The sequence below is a fragment of the Oreochromis aureus genome, linkage group 6, assembly GCF_013358895.1.
Source record: "Oreochromis aureus strain Israel breed Guangdong linkage group 6, ZZ_aureus, whole genome shotgun sequence".
Lineage (NCBI taxonomy): Eukaryota > Metazoa > Chordata > Actinopteri > Cichliformes > Cichlidae > Oreochromis > Oreochromis aureus.
Window position 1 is genome coordinate 17,557,572 of NC_052947.1, and position 21,290 is coordinate 17,578,861.

General features: G+C 41.1%; 1 protein-coding gene across 2 annotated transcripts in view; it reads left to right on the forward strand.

Moving 5' to 3' along the window:
* Positions 1–3,664: 3,664 nt before the first annotated feature.
* The window catches only part of inpp4b (inositol polyphosphate-4-phosphatase type II B), a 179,712-nt gene continuing 162,086 nt past the window's right edge, over positions 3,665–21,290 (forward strand). Inside the window, exons 1-2 of one of the 2 annotated variants that reach the window (XM_039613418.1) lie at positions 3,665–3,971; positions 10,600–10,644. In XM_039613418.1, the coding sequence (XP_039469352.1) occupies positions 3,887–3,971; positions 10,600–10,644 (130 nt within the window). In that variant the 5' untranslated portion in view covers positions 3,665–3,886. The remainder of the gene's footprint in view (positions 3,972–10,599; positions 10,645–21,290) is intronic. The other variant, XM_039613420.1, reaches the window with a different exon arrangement.

Consider the following 21,290-nt stretch of genomic DNA (forward strand, 5'->3'; position numbering starts at 1 on the left):
GAACAAGGAGAATGTGGCAATAAAGGGATGAACGCGTAAGGATGGAGAGAGTTGTGGAAAGTGAAAAAAGAAACCTCCTCGTGCAGAGTGGATTCATCTTCTGTCTTATTGCTCCAGCAGGGACCAATTTATCTTCATTTAGGTTTTTGGCACCAGCCACAACCCAGACCAGGTGCCTTAAGAGTGCACAGGAACTCCACATGGCTCTTTAGTCTTTGCGGCGTGTGTCTTTGGTTTGAAATGTTTTATTCCAGCCACTTGATTATGTACGAGTACAATAAGTGAAGAACATGCAGAGAACAAAGCGTTCTTCTCAGAACTGTATACAAAGGAATAATCTTCTTACAGCCCACATCATCTGACCTGTCCTGTGTTTTTATGATAACAGTCAAGGGTTTAAAAACATTTCTTCTGCTGTTAATGTTATAAAATAACATTTGAGTCATAGTATGGTGAACCCTTATACTTTTTACTTTTAAAAAGGTTCAATGAAAATGTTTCAAGACTTCATTAAAAAAAAAAACCTTACCTGATTTAAACTGGCAGCTCTTGTCAAGATCCTGGGTCGTGTGACCCAGTCTTATATTTTGATGGTTTATGTTTAAGTTCAGCTCATTCTATTTTGCCTAGGTTGCTGTGTTAGTTCAGTGTTTTTTAGATCTCCTTTGTGTCATCACCCCTTGTGTTTAAGTCTTCCTCACCCTTCATGTGTTTCTGTGATGTCTTTGTCCTCCACGTCCTCCTCTTGTTTACATGTTTTCCCCTTGTGATCCGTTTCATTTGTCATGTAGGTTTTGGGTTCTGTGTGTAATTATAGTGTGCGTGTTCCTCGTCGGTTTGTCGTGGTAAGTCCGTGTGTCTTAGCCGAACCCCTGGGCCATGAGTCCTTTGGTACCAGGCTGCGAGAGTTGAGGCACAGGTGTGAAATTTCATAAAATATTACATTTTGGGAGTGAGAACGTGTTGGAAATTCATGGTTTTCAGGGTTTTTATCGTTAACTCGGTTTCCCTTGGTCTTTTCCCGTGTTGTAGTTGTGTGTCTTATTTTGAAAGAAATATTTATCCGTTACCAGAGTGTGAAAATATTGTCTGACATTGAACTGGTCCATGGCACAAAAAAGTTTGGGGACCGCTGTCTTAGTCTGTCACATGTTTTATGTCTGCGTGTTCGATGTTTTCAGGCTCGTGTTGTCATGTCTGCATTCTTTTATGTTTCCTGTTTTATTTTGAAGAGGTCTGGTTGTTCCATGTTCAGTAGGTTTAGTTTCACTTCCCCTGTGGCGGCATTATGTTCATTCGAATCAGCTGTTTCTCCATGTGTTTCCACTTCCCCTGATCACCTCCTGTGTGTATTTAATCTCAGAGTTCCTGTCATTCCTTGTCTGTTCATCTGTTTTGCCTGCTTGTCTGCTATGTCATGCCATGTTTCCAGGTTTATGACTTTACGACAAGTCTTCATGTTTCAGGTTTCCATGTTCATGCTCCTGTTCATGTTCCAGGGGGTTTTTTTATGTTTAGACTTAGTTCTCCCAGTTTAGGTTACTTTTTAGTGTTGCCTTTGCCTTTGTTTTTGAAAAGTTTTTGAAAAGTTTTTATCAGCCTCCACTAAACGGCTTGCCCTTTGTTAAAATCAAGGTTCGTTTCACATGTTGTAGTTGTGTCTTATTTTGAAAGAAATATTTATCCGTTACCAGAGCGTGAACCGATCTCGGATAAAGCGGATGAGGATGGATGGATGGACAGAGCGTGAAAATATTGTCTGACATTGAACTGGTCCATGGCACAAAAAAGTCTGGTCCCACCTCCTCACTCCACACAGTTTGATTTTTAATTAGGCATACCTCAGCATTTTCTCCTTGTTTCATTTTCTTTAAAATGGTTGTTTGACAGTCACCCTTCCACTGACACTGTTTTTGATGAGGCTTCAGCAAACCGATGCATCTCTTGGGTTCTCTGTCAGGTCTTTGTTGGATTTATTTTCTATTTCTTAAGGACATGACTTTCAAGTACTGTTCATTTGCTGTACATAGTGTCTTTTTAGGCCTGCCAAATCTTCTTTTGACCTCCACTTGTCCAGTTTCTTTAATTATTTGAGGACACACTGCACATCATGCCAAGAGATGCCCAGCTAGTAGTTCGTTGGGAATCTATTTGTTGATGCAAAAATACAATTTTAGGTGTGTGAAACTGTCATCTTTGGTATTTTTTATAGATTGAAAGAAATGGGACTAAATCTTGTGTTTTTGCAACATGTTGCTAGGATCAAAGTTTATGAAGTTGTTTGTTGTGTATCGACAAAACACTGGTTGATCCTTAAGTTAGATGCCTTTTTTATGCTTCAATGATTCATGTTTTTAGAAGAAAACCATTCTTTTGATAAATGGTCAGGTACAAAGACTGGACTGAAAATGAGTGAAAAAGCAGCCAATGTCCAAAGAAAAACCTTGAAAGACTTTCAGAAAGCCTGGAGAACTATTACTCAAGACCACATTTAAAAATTACAAGAAATGACAGGCTCCTGGGAAGCAAAATAAAAAGAAACCTCTCTGGAAACCTGGTTCTGACCACTTGCAGGAGCTTATGTTTGAGTTCACAGTCTTCAAACTTATGTCGAGGGCAAACATCATCAGGTTTCATGTCAAACTGAACCAAACTTTGCGTGTCAAGGATCATCACTGGTGAGAGAAGCTGTATCTCCAGCTAGTCGTAGGTGAAACTTCACTTGAAATCACTTCCATAACCACAGGTGTATAAAATCAAGCACCTTCACAGTAGCCTTCACTTAGGTTGAATGAGTTTAACAGACATCACAGCACCTCCTCCATTCAGCTGCATTTTAATTAACTGCATTGTAGATATATGCTTACTGTAGCATCATGACCTTGGTGACCAAATAATGAACAATAACGTTTTCCCTAGAAGTGTAAGAGGAGGCAGTCATTATTTTACCTTGAAAATCTTTATATATAACTCCTCATCCTAATTCCTTTTTCAAAATGTCCAGTCTACATCTACGCTGCAAAACATAAAAAACACAAACCTCTAAAACCCAGAAACAACTACTATCTGTATCACGTTCTGTGTTTAACCTGTTGATTTAAAATTGTGAAGTTGCCATGTTGGGTTATAATCAGCTCTTTATGCAATAAAAGCTGTCCTTATACTCTGCAAATCCCTCAGCTGTATAAGTCCCCAAATCATGCTGCATGATTCTGGCTTCACCATATCACGCTTGGGAGTTTGGTAATTGTTACACTGCTGAGAAAAGGGAAAGAGTGGTGTCGAGGTGAGGGCAGGTTGGAGAAGGGGAGTGAGACGGACGTCAGAAATCAAAGGGACCCTGCTGCCATGTCTGGTTGCAGCAGTGGCTGCGCAGTGAGAAGAGAAAAGGAGGGAGAGAGAGAGAGAGGGGGAGGACAGAGCCGTGTCTTTCTGGCTGCGGTGCTCTGTGCAGTCGGGTCTAGGTCCCCGACTGACAGCCCAAGATTGATGGATAGAGCTTTGTATTGCACATAACATCAATTCTGTCCTGCTTTCTCTTTCATTTGGAATCTCACTCCCTCATCACTCCTCCCTTCCCCTGTCTTTTTCTCTCCTGCTCCCCTCTCTTCCCCCTCCCTCTCCTCCTCCCTCCCGCTGCTGCTCCAGGTCCGTCGCCGGTCCCTCTCTTCCGTATTAGTTTCCATGAGGCATCCTTAATGCTGACAGAGAGCGCACCGTGAGGCAGCAAGAAAGCGGGGTGAGAGGATTGCTATCTTTGTGACAGCTTCTCCGCTTGGTAGGCTGCGTGTGAGCCGGGGAACTGGACTGGACTGTGGTGTTTCGTGGAGGAGGTGGGAGAAGAGGTGGAGGAGCACGAGGGAGAACTGTGGGGCAAGCTGGACAGATGGAGGACGGCACGCAGCACCTGGGACACTGCATGGTTGACATGAAGGAGCTGAGTGCGAGTCCTGAAGGGCTGAGCGCTGCTGGTGAGCTGACTGCACTGTGTTTTGTGACTGTTTGAATCTGTCTCCTCTTTCCTCTGTCCTTTCTTCTTCTACAGTCTAACTCCATAAACGCTCATCAGTTCTAAGCACTGGTTTTCTCTACTGTTACTGCAAATGCTTGTCCAGATGATGTCTTGCTTTTGAGTATTTTCCCTGTGCAAGTGTTTGTTCTCTTGCTGCCACACACACAGAATGAAAGTGTGTGTGTGTGTGTGTGTGTGTGTTTCAGGGAGAGAGCTAGGGTGGAGGTACCAGCAAAAGTGTGAGAGATTTTTAAAACCTCAATCTTCAGTAGCCAAGTAACTGACTCCTATGCAGATTAATTACAACTCAATACCTGATGATATGTAGATGCACTTGTTATGAAAGATCATTACTGGTAGATAAAAATGACATTAAGTGCTATCAAGTGATGTCTTTTGTTGTCAGATATTTAAAATGTTGTTAAGCCATGATTGATCTTCGGGCCTGTCAGTCGTGTCTCCACAATTTAAAACTGTAGACTTTTTAAAAACCGCCTGCCTTGCTGCAGGTTTTCAATTAAGTATTCTTGTTGTGTGGCTGAACTGAAATCACAAAAATGTTTCTCAGTTCTTTTGAGCTTCAGAATGCATGCGTGTAGTAAATAATACAAAAGTCTGCGCAAAATGGAGCAAAATGGAATTTTGATTGAGTGACTCTGCAGAGAGAAAGTTTGAAAAGCTGTTTGTTCACATGTTTTCTTGGTGGGGGTAAAAAGTCACATGCTTGCTTGCGTGTCATTTCTCTGTTCGTGCACTGGTGTTCATGCATGCATGTGTATGTGTGTGTGAATTTGCATTTTTACTGCAGTCATATTCCATGTAGGCTGAATGTGCTGTCACTAATATGCACTGGCAGAGGCAAACTAGATGTCTTAGTGCCCATCACTACAGGAGAATGCTGAAGAGATTATCCATATCAGTGATGCCACAAAGCCTCCTCTCCACATTTAATACCTTTGCTTACTAAAAGGACAGACACTGCATGCGGTGCTGCTAAGCATTTGCATTGGCATGCGAGCTAAGAACCATCATCGTCCCAATGGGAATAAGCAGATGGAACTGTACAAAGAAGAATGAAAGCGCGGTTCACGACGCCTTGTCTCCTTTGCTTTAAACCTGCACTGACACACTGGTGAAGCATCTTATGTGTCCGATTGCCCATTCACACGGACGTATGCAGGCATGCTCTGACGTTGCACAGTCGTGCAGAGACACAGACAGGGCCACACTCTCAACAGCTTTGACCTGATGGCAAACCCAAGATAGGCACCTACCATAAAATCCCATGCACAATTTTATAGATGGCATCTGACAGATGCAGGAGTGTAACGCCTCACTCTACCTTTGCTTTGTTTCCCCTGGGCATCCTGGAAGACAAGAGCAAAGCACATAATTACAGTGTTTGGGCCGAACAGCAGGTTGACAACCGTGAATTATCAGTCGCAAGGTGACACAGTTTATCTCCTCTTTCTTGACAGGAGATAAAAGCGAAACCAAACTGGGTACTGCTCGGTGCTAATTAAGGTGGGGCTGAATTGGCATTTTACAAACTCCCAATCACAAAGGGTGAAATTATGTTATTTTAGCTATTGACTGTTCATAACAGAATTTGCATACAGGAATCAGTATCGTCAATGAAAGCCGCAACATTTAATTGATTGAACTGTCTTTGCGAGACGCGTGACCAAGCTGTCACGGAGCGAAAGGTCCCACTCTTGTTAACCCCCCCCCAGACTACGTCTCTTATCAGCTTGACAGTCAAGACCTCCTCAGCGCATCCAACTGATTCACAACACTTCATTAAACGCTGGCAACAAAACCATCTGTCCCCCCCCCTTCAATCTCCCAAAGCAGTAATGTGACGATAACTCACTCTCCCATTCAGCACCACTTGTCCTAATGGGATGCCTGTCTGTGCAAACATCAATTGAGTTAGAGGTATGTAAGCCTGGCTGGTGACTGAATCATCACAGTGGATGTGCAGGTGCTGTTTAGGCAATTTAAACTACAGGAAAGAGAAGCGCGAGGTCGGACAAAAAAGAGTTAGGAGAAGGAAACATTGCAATTAGTGTGGGTGAACGTGTAGGAAGGGTGAGCAGAGCTGCTTGTTGGGTTGGAATCATTTGTTGAGAGAGTTATATCCCTGAAATATCAAAGCCCATGCTGAGCCAGCCACATAAGTGAATTATTAATCTAACCTCAAAATTCAAAAGAAGATAATATTCAAAAATATGAACAGGATTTATTCATAGGCATGGGCTTTTATATGTAATATCTATTCATGAAGAGGATAAGCAGAAGTGACTGTGAATGTGTACTATAGCCTCTGCAGGGCAGTTTATCAAAACTCTCTTTGGAAAAATTGTTTGATTTTCTTAGTTGAAACCATACTTGGGAATTGGAGCAGTGTCTGGTGATATTTTCTACATCCATCTTTTGCAGATTTAGAAATAAACAGCAGCATCATCCGAATCCCCCACCCCCACCCACCAAAACCACCAACTATTTCCCACATTCACCCTCGTCCCCCTTGCCTGTTAGCGGTTATCATACAATGCAGCATGCGAGAAAGCAGGGCAATGAGAAGGGAAGCGGGTTAAATGATCATCTGTAAGACGGACCATTTAAGTCCCTGAACATTAATTAACTTTGTCATTCCAGAGGATTCACCTAGTCTGCTCACATCCTTATAAATTACCCTCTCCTCTGCCTTCAGCGTGCCTTTTTCCCTACTGATACCTTCCACAGACAGGGGGGCTGATAGATTGGAGGTACAGTGGGGCTGTGCTGTTATTTCTAGAGCCAGATGAAACTGCAGTATAGCGGGCGGGCACACCTCATTTGCTTTGGGCCCCTCTGGGAGTTACATCTGCATGTGCTGCCTGCCTGCTGCCTTGCTGAGCTTATTACCATATTCATAATGCCAGCGGATATCGATTATAAATACCACACCTGTGCCACTTTCCCCCACGTATGTATCTGCACGTTAGGGCCGTGAGCCATGTATGCTGCAGGAGTTACAATAGATATGGACAGTGCAGGTGGCTTATATCGCTCTCCATGTAACGGCTAATTATTGCGATTAGACCTTGTTTGTGTATTTGTTTTGGTCAGGCTGATTCTCCCCCAGAGGGTAATGACATGCGGCACGTTTAATGCTGCGGGACGAGAATGAGGTCACCCTGTACATAACGGGAGTTGTGTCCTCAGGTTGCATAATTTGTCCGTTATATTTTAGATCATGTGGATATCGGGGTGATGTGAGCATGTGAAAGCTTTCAGAGCTGTACTAGAACAATGTTTCACACGTTATTTATTTATTCAGAAAAAAAAGGAAAATGCAACTTAACATGTGTTGCCTGTCTTAAAATCAAAGCGTCTGGCATGATCCTTCTAAAAATACTCGACACTCTACCTATAAGCCATGCTTTAAAATTCTGACAGCTTTGAATTCCAGTGTTCCTCCTGCCTCACTATCAAACACTTTGACTTGCTTTGCCACATGTGTCTCATGATCTGTATCCTGAACCTCTATCAGACCTAGACTCAGCTTTGCTCCTTATCTTTAATTATTTCTGCAACGACAAGCTTTTTCCACTGCTTCTTACCACTCGAGATAAGTCCGCGTCTAGCACAGACGGACTCCTACAAAGTAGCCGGGCTGTCCATGTGACAGTCCCTTCTGATAATGCTACACCAGAGACTGGACCCAACAGCTGGCACAGTGTCAGCCTACCTAGCTAAAGGGCTTTCTATTGCAGCTACGCAGCATGTCATCCTGGCTTATTAAAGTTCCATCAGCACTCATAAGGAAGTCTTAATGGTGACAACATGAGGAGACATGACCCCTGAGGAATGGGATGATGAAGATGAGAAAGTAATGTGAGAACCAGATGATGAAAGTTTATTTACATGCATAATTGACCTGTTTTGGTGTGTGTTTCCTCCTTGCCCCGTGTGCTACAGATACTTGTCCACTTGATTAATCAGATATTTACTGCAGTTGTAACAGATATTGGACCGAGTTTGCGTAAGCTTCTACAGCCTTTTCTGACATGTATTACATCTGACAGAGCTCAGTTTATTTCACTGAGCAAAACTGCTAGCAAACTGAAGGTTTATTTACAAGTTTGTTAGCATATTTATTGAATTTAGAAATGCACTTCAAATTGCTGGTAATCTTTATTTTTTATCAAGTTACTGTTTAAGCTGTCTTGGCTTCAGGAGGCAAATGACTCTCAACAGGGTGCCAGATAATGCTTATGATTTCCATAATTTTGAATCTTTGGACTCATTCATTTCAAAGAATATGGTTCAAAGATTAAAAAACAGCATTTAAACGATTCATCCACATTTGACATAATTCACTGCATCTCTGTGAGCTGGGGCATTTTTAGATTTATCTCCAGAAACAAATGCAACAAGAAATATTACAGTAAACCTGCACTGTTGCTAAGAGAATATTTCAGCCGTTACTGGACATGCTTTTTAGATGACATGCTTTTTAATTAACAGTCCCAACAAATTCTTATACCAGACCTTGTTTCTTTATATTTTGCTTTCAAGAAACCAGTTTTGAGCAATGTTTCTTTTTTCTTTATTTTTTGCTTGTTTGTTTGAATCTAAAAGTCACGTGCTTAAGAAATAGCAAAGCCTTGACTGAGAGATGCTGGTCCATCTACTGTTCGCTGAAGGGTCATTTCTGATGAAGGGTGGCTGCCAAGAAGCAATTCTTAAGGAAGGAAAACAGGGAGAAAAGGCTGAGGTTTGCCGAATTACACGAGAATTGGACTGAAAATCAGTGGCAACAGGTCCTATGGAGTGATGCACGGAGAGATGGATGGATCAGACTTTGGTTCAAAGTACTGGCATTATTTTCGGAGGAGATCAGAGAGAGGTAAAACAGTGAGCAAAACATGGTGGAGGCTCACATGCTTTGGCCCTGCATTTCAGCTAGTGGTCTTGGAGATCTTGTCAAAGTTGATGGAAGTACGAACACAGAAAAGACTTTTATTTTGATCAGATTTTGATCCATTATGAAATAATATATCAAGAAAGAGGCTGGCTGGCAATGGCTTCATTTTTCAGGATGACAATGATCCCAAACACACTACAAATCCCTCAAAAAGGGATATCTGGATGTAAAAACACACAATGGAACATGATCAGTCACGGATCAGAGCCTGGATCTTAACAATGTGGGATCAGCTTGACAGAGAACAGAACAAAAGGCAGCCGACATCCAAAGAAGAGTTTTGAATGTCCTTCAAGAAGCCTGGAGAACTATTCCTGAAGACTACTGTACTTATAGAGATTACAATAAAGCTGCTTAAGAGAGTTCAGGCTCTATAGAGGCGGTCATGCCGAATACTGACTTTCAAGCTTTTAACCGAGAATTGCACCACCTGTGCTTTTGGCTTATATACACTGTACATACTTTTAAAGCATGTTTGCACATTTCAATACTGCTGCACCTAATTCCAATTTCCCAAGCAAAATATGAAGAAATTAGAGTTGGTTTGAGACTTTTGGACAGTATTGTCTATGCATTCAAAATTGTCAATAAGGCATTCTGCCTTAAGAGACTCTAAAGAATAAGTAAATCATTTTTTCTTTGCAAAGAATCCTCATTACATAAGATTACCTAAGTCGCATGGCTCCCATACATCAGTGAACATCGAGTATCCACGGCCCATTAGTGGAGTTGATGAGCCTTAGAGAGGCCAATTGTGTCCAAGCACCCCAAGAGGAGGAATTTAGCAGTTTAGTCCCCCTCTAGACTTGTTGCACCATCTTGCAGGCGCTTCATCGGTTTGGTTTTTGAATGGTCGTGTCAAACTGGGAAAGTGATGAATGAGAGAAAGCTTTAGTGACAGATGATTGAAGCAGTCAGTCATCGTTATTGGCGTAAAGCCTCAAGGACAATGGATACCCAGAAACTCTAGTTCTGACGCTCTCAACGATCCCTGAGTTGTTTGCATAATCTAGATGAACAGTTACATTAATCAGTGTGGCATTTTGGGAGCCTGTTGTGCTCCTACTATGTTCAAACTCTCTCTACAATGCCTTTTATTTCTGATTAAAATAGTTTGTTGCCAGGAGTTCAACCCCCTTAGTGTAATTATATTGCATCTGTGCAAAGTGACTACAACTGACTAATGCCTCATCAACAATTTTGATAAATAACCAGGAAACTAAGCTAAATATTTATGCTTTGCTTTTAGTAAATATGTGAGGGTTAGCAGGTTTTTGATTCAGATTATTTTAGATTAAAAGTAGTGGGCTTGTTTTGCACTTGTGCTCTTTGAAATTGTAATGAGCATATTTCCCTATTATCTAACACTGCTATGATTAATTTAATAAGATGGCATATTAAAGACTGAAATTCATGAAAAATCATTGAAAAACAATGGTTGGAGCTCTACACCTTTTAACTTCAGCAAAATCAAACTGCAGCCGTTAATGTTTTACGTCTGTTTCCTCCTTTTTCATTGTTCTAATGTTCCCCTCTTCCTTATCTTTATCTCCCTCTCGCTCTATTTTTATCTCAACTCCACTCTATCTTTCTTGCTGTCTCTGTCTTGCAGGTGTTATTCTAACACCCAAGCTGCCTCAGGTGGACTTCAGCCTTGGTAAGTCCTGTTAACGCCATAATTCAAGGGTCATTTTATTTCAAGGGGAAGCAATGAAAATGGAGACATACCACTGTTTTGGCACGTTCGCACTAATATTAGATGACGTTTTTTGCGTCTTTCCTGCCACGGAAACACAATAAAAGTCAATGGCAATCATCCCTTTTTGTTAAAATACATCCAAACTTACAGTAACTCTTGTTAAACACACACATGCTGACATTTCCATTAATGCAGAAGTCAGTGAGGATCTGTGGCATATCTGCAATAAATTCTGACACACAAGTAAGGATAGAAAGGACAACAGAAGCACAGCAGAGAGAAAGCATTAGATTGAATGGTGAACTTTCCATCGAGATTCATTTTTTTATTCATCCGAGATCTTTAAATTCTATTTCTAGATAATTCGTTGTGGCTCAAATCATGTTTCCTAAACTGGTAATACCATTTTTTGACATTCAGGATTGATTACATCTGACAAGCATCTTGACTTTGTTGTTTCTATCCTTTGACCAAAGCCACCGTACAGATGAGATGATTGATGATATATATGATCCAGGGACTTTCTGTTACAGGGATCACAATAGTAAAAGTTGATATTTTAACACACATACACTCTCAAGCGTTACTTGATGCCTTCTACTGTGTTTTAACAGCAAATACACATTGATGCATCATAATTTATTTATTTTTTTGCTGGCAGTCCGATTGTCATCAGGTAATCTGTAAAAATATGTAAAGATGTAGAGACACAAAACTGGGTGCACATGTAGTTCAAACAGTCAGAGAAACACATAAAGCAAACAAAGTCAAACAAAACATTTGTAATGCTTGCTTTGATGTCTAAATGTCCATTTGATACTAGAACATTATGTTGGGGCTTTGCGCTGTGATAGAAAAACGATTTAAATGTAAAGTGTCTGCCGTGGTGGAAAATTAGAAAATACAGCTGACAGCTGACACAGTACCATGTCCATTTTTAAATGGCCTGATTGTGCGCCCCATGTACAGTACACCTATCTAATCTGTACCTGTCAAACCCATAATGGCAGTAAATAATGACATATTACATGACATGTTTTATTTCCAACATTTGTTTCACCAAATTATTTTTAAGCTCTGGAAAGAGGTGACAGGTTGTAATAGTTTTGTTTAAAATTCTTATTGAATTTCAGGAAAACATATTTTTAACCACACTGAGGATAGTAAACAAGCAGTCGTCCAGCCTCTAAGTTGTCTCCTGATGTTTGATGAGGACCTGTTGGTTGACGCACTGGGCACTTTTTTAATGCATTTTTCATTGTACAGGATAATACAGGATATAAGTCTCTCAATCTTTTAAACAGACAATATAAGTGTTCTATTAGTAAAGTCACTGTTGTGCGAGAAGTTTGTTTTATAATATTTCGTTAACATTCTGAAAACAAAACTTTATATTTTGTTTTGATTGTAACCCTAGTCACAGCTTCACGGTCTACAACATTCAGCTCCTAGTAAATTCCAATGCTTCAGCATTGCTTGGTCTGTGATTTTAGTCTATTGTTATCCAGTTGGTGGGCATTATGATGATGCAATAATATAACATGCATAATAACAGTTTTGTGGTGATCTCATTGCTGTGAAATTGAAAGCTATTATAAGGGCATAAAGGATAGAAACAGATGTATTTAGCCATTTGGTAGGTTGTTTTCTCAAGATATAGCACAAATACACAAGAGGAGTCATCTCAAGGCACTTTATCTTCTATGGTAAACACCCTACAATATTAGAAGAGAATCCATAACAACTGGCAATCTCCTATGAGGAAGCACTTGGTGAAAGTGGGAAGGAAGAACTGTCTTTTAAGAGCAAGAAACCTCTGAAAAGAAGGGAAAAGTGAAGAGAAAAAGGAGCATAGGGAGACATGGACACACCGTGTAGTTATGTTGCTAAAACCTACCAGGCTGCCAGTTCTGTGCCCTGCGTATTGAAAGATGCACAGAGCAGTTGATGGTGTGGGACAGATGTGTTCTCATTCCTGACTCAGTTTGGTTTAGGTTTACATGTAGGAGGCAGGACTCATGGCACACACAAGCTTACTGTAAATTCTCTGCGCTAGTCACTCATGGGCTTCAAGACATAAAGCAGGGTAAAAAGAAAGTTTTATGTCTGATCTAAATGATTCAGACATTTGTGTTCTCACATACTGCTCCTTCTGGTAATGTAAAAAAAAAAGCTCAGGGCTGCAGTGTGTTTGTAAAAATACCATTTGTTTCTGTTTTTACCCCCACTGGCTTTGCACATTCGAACAGTACATCTAACACGCCAGAAAGGGAATGTGGGCCCTAGCTGACCGTCCAGCATATTTTATATACAGTGGACCTGGTTGTGCAAAATATTTATGACACAGAAACAAAGAAGTATTCAAAAACAGCTTCATCCAAACAGCTGACAAGAAGGACTCAGAATCTGACAGTGAACTAATCAATGGCTAAGATCCTAAAATATTTGCTGAAAAGCAAAAGAAATGAAAGGTAAATGAAAACACATCAAAGGAAGACAGAGCACATCTCGATTTCCCAGGAAGGCTGTTTCTGTAACCACGAGTACAAAATAAAAGGTAAATTCTTCAGATTTTAAATGATCAATGCAGACCAACGCTAGATCACTCAAGTGTTTTGACTGGTCATAGCTTTCAGGCTTGTTGGGAACACTTTGTGTAGCAAGAAAACTTCAATGCAGTGATATGAGATTATGTGTCTCCTTTTAGACTGGGACTAAATTCTGTAAATGAACCATATATTTAGTAGAATAATTTATAAATGGATCTGTGAGCAGCACTAAATCGTCCCAGTTACTCAGTGTGGTGTTAATACCAATAAGGTCATAGTAATGATTAAATGGTCAGTTCCAGTTTAAAAACTGTGTAAATAAATATTTATATTTTTGACTTAAACAAAATAAATCACCATCAGTGATATTTTACCCGCTTGGGCTTGGGACTGGAGTGAAGACCTAAGTATCTCTGTTTTGTTAGTCCCTGTTAAAAGTACAACACTAAAGCACATTTTCCTCCCAGTTTTCCTTCCTTAAGAATGACTTCTTGGCAGGTACCCTACCCCTTAAGAACAGGACTTTCAAAAGAAAATATGGGCTTTTGTGACAGTCTGCCAATAACAAAGAACATAACGATACAATTTAAAATTGTTTTTTATTAAACTGTCCATTATGTGTGGCCAACCACACTGATTCATACCTTGAGTTAGGAGCCTTTTTATGCTTGAGTGATTCATAGGTCAGGGTTAAGTGGCTTAATGAATCCATAAAAAAGCATTCTTATAAAAATTTCAGGCACAAGGACAAAAGTTGAAGAAGCAGCCAGTGTCCGAAGAAAACCTTTGACTTTCAGAAAGCCTGGAGAACAATTACTCATAAACACTTCAAAAATGACAGTAAAGTCTTGCTCCTTGTGGGAAAAAGCAACGTACTTTTCCACAGTGGTGTATGTCAAGATTTTACCATCTCAGCTTTGAGCAGATTTTTCCAACCTAATATAGGAAGGACATTCATTGGTGTTTGCCTTGGTTTTGACATTATGCCATAACATCCAGCGTGAAGAATCTTTTCTACAGACTGTAAACAAACACGCTCGCAGAAAAAATTGTAAGGTGTGCCTATTTCTGTCTCTGGAAGTGCAAGCAAATTTAAAACTCTGACTTCTGTGGTTTAGTACAGCGAGAGTGAACCACATTTTTATTCCATTTATTTCTCTTTTATGAATGGTTAATTATTTAGCTTGTTGTGAAGCCAGAACCTCCGCTCCACCTCAGAAACCTAGATTGCTTGCAGGGGAACAGAGGTCTCTTTTTAGGAACGTTAGTCCCTCATTTGTACACTGACTGCACTTACATTTTAAATTAGAGGCAGCAGCTCTTTGATACTCGCTACGTGAGAGATCGCTGTGTTATGATTTCAAACATGCTGTCTGCTCTGTGTCCAAGTAGGCAGTTTGTTGCCCCTCAAATTCATGTGAATTCTTCTCTTATTTTGCAAGTAATGTAATTTTTTTTCTTAAATTGAATTTGTGATCCTCTTAACAGTGTTCGATCTGAAACATTTACCAGACGGAGTGCTTAAAATACATTTGCATCATTATTCAAACTAGAAGTTTTGCATACAAATAGCATTTTACATAAATATCCACAAGCAGCAGGTACCTATTTCTTGTGAATGGCACTTTGACAAATGCACTTTGAATTATAATTGAATTAAAACTGAAGGTTTCATTCCCATTTCAAATGGCAAATTAGAGGCATTATACTCAAGTCTGATTTAATATCGCGTGCTTATCGCTGTTCTATAGATTCACACGAGCGATAAGCATCCCTACGCAGCAGGTTAAGGACTTTTATCACAACTCGACGGCCTTTATCTTCCCTTCATTTTTTAGATCGAGTCGCAAACAGGTGTGCGAAGCCGTGGCACGTGCAAATAACGTTGTCAAATTAATTGAAGCGTTGAAATAATTATCAAGATGAGTAAGAGTCTTCTGAAGATGAGCATATATTTGTCTCATGCGGAAACTCCCAGGGCTCCCCTCTCGATTAAATGGAATTTAGATTCGTTGTGGGGTCACAGAGGCTTGCTGCATTAAAACTCATTTCCAGCAAATTCATCTTGAAAGAGCTCAGCATATTCCAATCACACAAAATAAATACAGCATAGTAATTGAAGCCTCCGAGGATGGGCAAACATTATTACTCCAATTGCTCAATTGTTATGGTGATTTAAGAATCAGTCCCAGTATACTTTGGCAGTTGAGTTGCTTGACTAAAATTGTTGAATTAATTTTCACCTAAGCTAAGGCAGGCAATTCGCTAATAAATGACCACAAAAAAAAAAAATCTTTGAATGCTTGAAAGCACTCCACACTTGTTCACTCTTTTTTCCCCCTCTGCTTTGCAATTCATTATTTGAACCACTTTAATAGACCATACTCCTCTTTCCTCCATCCATGTCCTTCATTATCTCCCCTCTCACTCAGGCTTCCTTCCTAAAACTCTAAATGTGTCTCTGAGGGAATCTCTTGTCCTTTCCCTCTGCCATTCTCTCTATTTCCCTTTCCTGCCCCCACCCAGCATCATAATGGCGCTGACCTTAGAGGGTCACTTGAAGTGTCATATCCCTGTAAGAGAGCCAGCCTGGTGATGCATGGTTGGGCACCTATTCCCATTTCAATCACCAAACTGGCTGGGGTTAACTGTGCGGCGGGGTAGGGAAGATCTGTCTGGCCAGTCTAATATATGTCTCCTGAGATGACTGATAGGGACAGTCAGCAACTTATCTGCAGTGTCCCTTCACAGGGCTCGTGCGTACAATCACTTTAGAAGGGATCCAACCTTCCTTCTTTTATCGTGTTTCAAAGTAAAAAAAAACCCAAAACATCTTTTTTGACACAACAGAGCCCAAATCAAGGCACAGAGATGCCACTTTGTATGAGTACCCATGTATATGTATATATAAACTAATGTCTTTTCCTACATGGCACACAAACTCCTCAGCTAGAGCTTTCTTCCTGCTAAAGCAGATGCAAGACCCTCTTTAATGTGAGTCCAAAAGCCCTGGCACCGAGATCTCGAAGAGTAAAGGGAAATGTGAAATTAAAATAACCCCTAGGAGATAACACATACACAGGCTCTGCTGCTAAAAGATATCCTACCACCTTCTTGTAGCCCTTTCTGAAATACTACCACTAAAGAAATCAGAGGGTATGAATGCTGCTGAATGTTATTATCTAAAGTAATCTTTGGAGTCACAACAGGTTTAAAATTTTACATTTTTTCTTCAATCTGATATCCATTTGTCAAAACATCACAAATGCTTTTTTTTTTAATCTTTTATCTTTGAATACTAGTTAACTTTGTCAATTTTCAATTCAGTTTCATATCAGTTTTTTTTATATAGCAACAAATCACCCCTATAAGCAACCACTTGACAACAGTGGGAAGTAAAAACTCCCATTTAACAGGAAGAAACCTGGAGGTGAGGGGAGGAAGACAGGACAAAAGATACACTGTGAAGGAGAGCTGGAGATTAATAATAACTAATGATTGAATGCAAGAGTGTTGTATGAAGGGGAACCAGTGCATCATGGGAAGCCCCCAGCAGCCTAGGCCAATGGCAACATACCTTGGGAAGGATTTTCCTAAATGTTTTCCACTTTTACCAAGAGAACCACAAGTAAACCAGCAATCTGAGACTGAAGCACTCTAGTGGGGAAATATGGTGCTATGGAGATATGGTGATAATATGGTGCTGAAGATGGAGATTAAGGGCGGCTGATTATTCAAGACCTTGTATGTGAGGGGAAGGATTTTAAATTCAACTTTGGATTTAACAGGGAGCCAATGAAAAGAAGCCAATATGGGATAAATATGTTCTATTATAGTAGTAGTAATATTAAATCTAATTTCTTCTTGGCTAAAAACTTAAAATGAGAGTATGTTTGTTTCTCAGTTTGAGCATTTGATGTTTTGTCTTCTACTATGTTTACATTCTGCAGCATCCACAGCTTCTTCACCTTTTTGGAAACCAGGTTGCAATGGCAAATGGTTAACATTAATCCAAGGTTCTATATTCAGTGTGAGCGCCCACATCATGACAAGTTGATTGATTGATATAAGCACAGAGGAACGGTGCACCGGCACCTCTGTGTCAGCTAAACCTTCCTGCAGGTTCTCTGCAGTCATGTGGTGCTTTCTCTCTGCCTGCCTACCAAACAGATATGTAATTGTACCTGAAAGTTGTCTTTTTCTTGTATGGTTTATCTTGAGTTTTACAGTTTAACTTAACTGCTATTTCTTAATGACATTTCAGACAATGGAAACTTCTCACTGGAAGCACTTTGATCTAACCTTCTCTTGTTTTGTAGCTGCCAATTAGCTTTATTTCTTTTTTCAGATCCACAGTCAGCTGCTTGAATAAACCCCATGGTTTTTGGTTGTTACCACAATACCCTTGAAGTGTCAGTCTTTTTTTTTTAGCCTAAAAAGGCTCAAAAGCTCATTAAATTTTATACATTCATCAGGTCTTTTGAAAAATTACGTATTTTAATGGTTTCACACGTGTGGGGCAAAATGGCTCTGGAGCGCCACCTTTGAGTTGTTAAATGAAGTCCTGAGCCATATTAAATTGTGCAGCTTTTGAGTTTTCGTGAGAGGGCGTGGCCGTGACGCCACAGCGAATTTCGATCATTTACCATGAAATTTTTATTTGCTTTCATTTGCTTTTAATTTTTTATTTGCTCTCATTCCCACATACATTTGGTCCAATCTGGACCAAACGTCTCCGCCCCAAAAACATTTTAACTGCCATATTTGACACTGGTGACAGCGCCACCTAGTGGGAAAAGGAAATGTCATGTTTTACATCCACCTCTACACAGTGTAGAGGTGGATGACCCAACCTCAAATTTGTAAAGGAAAGCCTTAAGGAGTTGGTCTTGTGTTACATTGAAAACTGTCTGTTGCTGGCAGGACGGCAAATTTCAATGTTCCACCATGAAGTCAAAGGAGTTTGCAAAGAAAAGCGTCTGGACTTCTTTAAGTTGCTTGAAGACGTTTCACCTCTCATCCGAGAAGCTTCTTCAGTTCTAAGGTCAAATGGCCGAGAGTCCCAGATTTAAACCCAGTGGGAGTATCCCCCCAATGAGGGACAAAGGACCCCCTGGTGATCCTCTAATCACATGCGCCAAGGTGTGAAAGCGGGTGTGGGACCTAATCAGCCAGGGTTTCGGTGAGCCATTGTGAAACCTGGCCCCACCTTGTCATGTGAATTCCTGAGGTCAGATGGCCCAGGATGTGAGTGGGCGTTAAGGCGTCTGGGAGGGAACTCAAAACTGGATTATAGATGGCAGACAGCTGGTGTCGTAAACCACCGCCTCTGTTCAAAGATGGTCACTCACAGTGGACATAGATGGCCTCTTTCACTCCTCTTTCAAACCATCTGTCCTCTCTGTCCAATATGTGAACATTGGCATCCTCAAAAGAGTGACCTTTATCCTTAAGATGCAGATGGACTGCTGAGTCTTGTCCTGTGGAGGTAGCTCTTCTATGTTGTGCCATGCGCTTGTGAAGTGGCTGTTTGGTCTCTCAATGTAGAGGTCTGGGCATTCCTCGCTGCACTGTACAGCATACACCACGTTGTTCAGTCTGTGTTTTGGAGTTTTGTCTTTCGGGTGAACCAGTTTGTGTCTGAGTGTGTTGCTGGGTCTGAAGTACACTGGGATGTCGTGCTTGGAGAAAACTCTCCTGAGTTTCTCTGATACACCGGCTACATAGGGGATGACAATGTTGTTGCGTCTGTCTTTCTTATCCTCCCTCGCTGGTGTCTGATCTTCTTTTCTGTGCCTCTTTGCTGACTTTATGAACGCCCAGTTAGGATAGCCACATGTTTTCAGTGCTTCCTTTACATGTGTGTGTTCCTTCTTTTTCCCTTCAGGCTTGGAGGGAACATGTTCTGCCCGGTGGTGTAGGGTCCTAATTACTCCAAGTTTGTGTTCCAGAGGGTGATGGGAGTCAAAGAGGAGGTACTGGTCCGTGTGTGTGGGCTTCCGGTAAACTTCAATGTTGAGGTTGCCATTCTCTTCAATGTGCACCGTGCAGTCCAGGAAAGGCAAACAGTTGTCCTTTGTGTCTTCCCTGGTGAACTTGATGTTTTTATCCACAGCATTAATGTGCGCAGTGAAGGATTCCACTTCTTGTGTCTTGATTTTGACCCAGGTGTCGTCTACATATCTGTACCAGTGGCTGGGTACTCCTCCTTTGAAAGAGCCAAGAGCCTTTCTTTCCACTTCCTCCATGTAAAGGTTGGCTACAATAGGTGACACAGGGGAGCCCATGGCACAGCCATGTTTTTGTCTGTAGAAGCCTTCGTTGTATTTGAAGTATGTTGTGGTAAGGCAGAGGTCTAACAGTGTGCAAATCTGATCGGGTGTGAAGTTGGTCCTGTCTTCCAAGGAGCTGTCTTCTTGTAGTCGTTTTCTGACAGTCTCCACTGCTTCCGACAGTCTCCACTTCACAAGCGCATGGCACAACATAGAAGAGCTACCTCCACAGGACAAGACTCAGCAGTCCATCTGCATCTTAAGGATAAAGGTCACTCTTTTGAGGATGCCAATGTTCACATATTGGACAGAGAGGACAGATGGTTTGAAAGAGGAGTGAAAGAGGCCATCTATGTCCACTGTGAGCGACCATCTTTGAACAGAGGCGGTGGTTTACGACACCAACTGTCTGCCATCTATAATCCAGTTTTGAGTTCCCTCCCCAGACGCCTTAACGCCCACTCACATCCTGGGCCATCTGACCTCAGGAATTCACATGACAAGGTGGGGCCAGGTTTCACAATGGGCTCACCCGAAACCCTGGCTGATTAGGTCCCACACCCGCTTTCACACTGGGTTTAAATCTGGGACTCTCGGCCATTTGACCTTAGAACTGAAGAAGCTTCTCGGATGAGAGGTGAAACGTCTTCAAGCAACTTAAAGAAGTCCAGATGCTTTTCTTTGCAAACTCCTTTGACTACGATGACCTGGATGACTGAGAACCTTCACAGACATGTTCCACCATGAAGAACAAAACCGCTATAACTCAAAGAAATCCTGTCCAACCGCTGCCAAACTTCGCAGGCATGATAAGAGTCCCGTCCTGAACAGACTGATATTCCCATTGTCAGTATTAGTTAAAGCGCCACCTAGAGTCAACACGAAATGTCATGTCTTATACTTTCATGTGCTGCTCTTCACAGGTTGAGCACATCCACCTCAAAGGTAGTGACAATAACCATCAGGCCATTATGATGCTTCAGTGTGAAAATTGTGAGTTTATATTGAACGGCACACCCTGGTGGCATGGCAATTCACCATGAAACAGAAAGTAGCTTTGAGGGACTTGGAAAGCTCCAAAACTCATGATATCTAGCACAGAGCTCCATTGTGATGTTTTAGCTCACAGAAGTAGCACCCAGTGTGGTCTTCTGCTGCTGTAGCTCATCTACAGTATTTTGAAGCTGTGCATTCAGTGATGCTCTTCTGCCACCCTTGGTCATATCAATGGGTTATCAGAGCTACTGCTTCCTGTATATTCTGGCCATTTTTCCTTTCACTTCTGGCATCAGCAAGGCATTTTTCCTCAGAGAACTGCTGCAAACTGGATATTTTCTTCTTCTCTTTTTTCTCTGTGTAAACCCTAGAGATGGATTTGTGGGGAAAATGCCAGTAGATCCGCAGTTTCTGAAATAGTCAGACTAGTCACCAACAACCATGCCAGATTCAAAATCACTGAAATCTACTTTCTTCCCCATTTTGTTGCTCAGTTTGAACTTCAGCAGGTCATCTATATGCCTAAACCAATTATTGTGCTGCCATGTTATTGGTTGACTGTACATGTGTTTAATGAGCAGTTGAACGTATACTATATACCACTTCATTTAGTGGCCAGTTAGTGTAGTTCAGCCTTCTGTTGATGTGTGGTTTTGCTTAGCTGTCAGCATGACAAAGTATACCGTCTTCCATCCTAAGCATGGCCCCTTTTCTGTTATTATCTAATGCGTTAATTAATTGCTTGTTTTACTCTGTGCTGGTCTTTTTTATCGCTGTTCTTGATTTT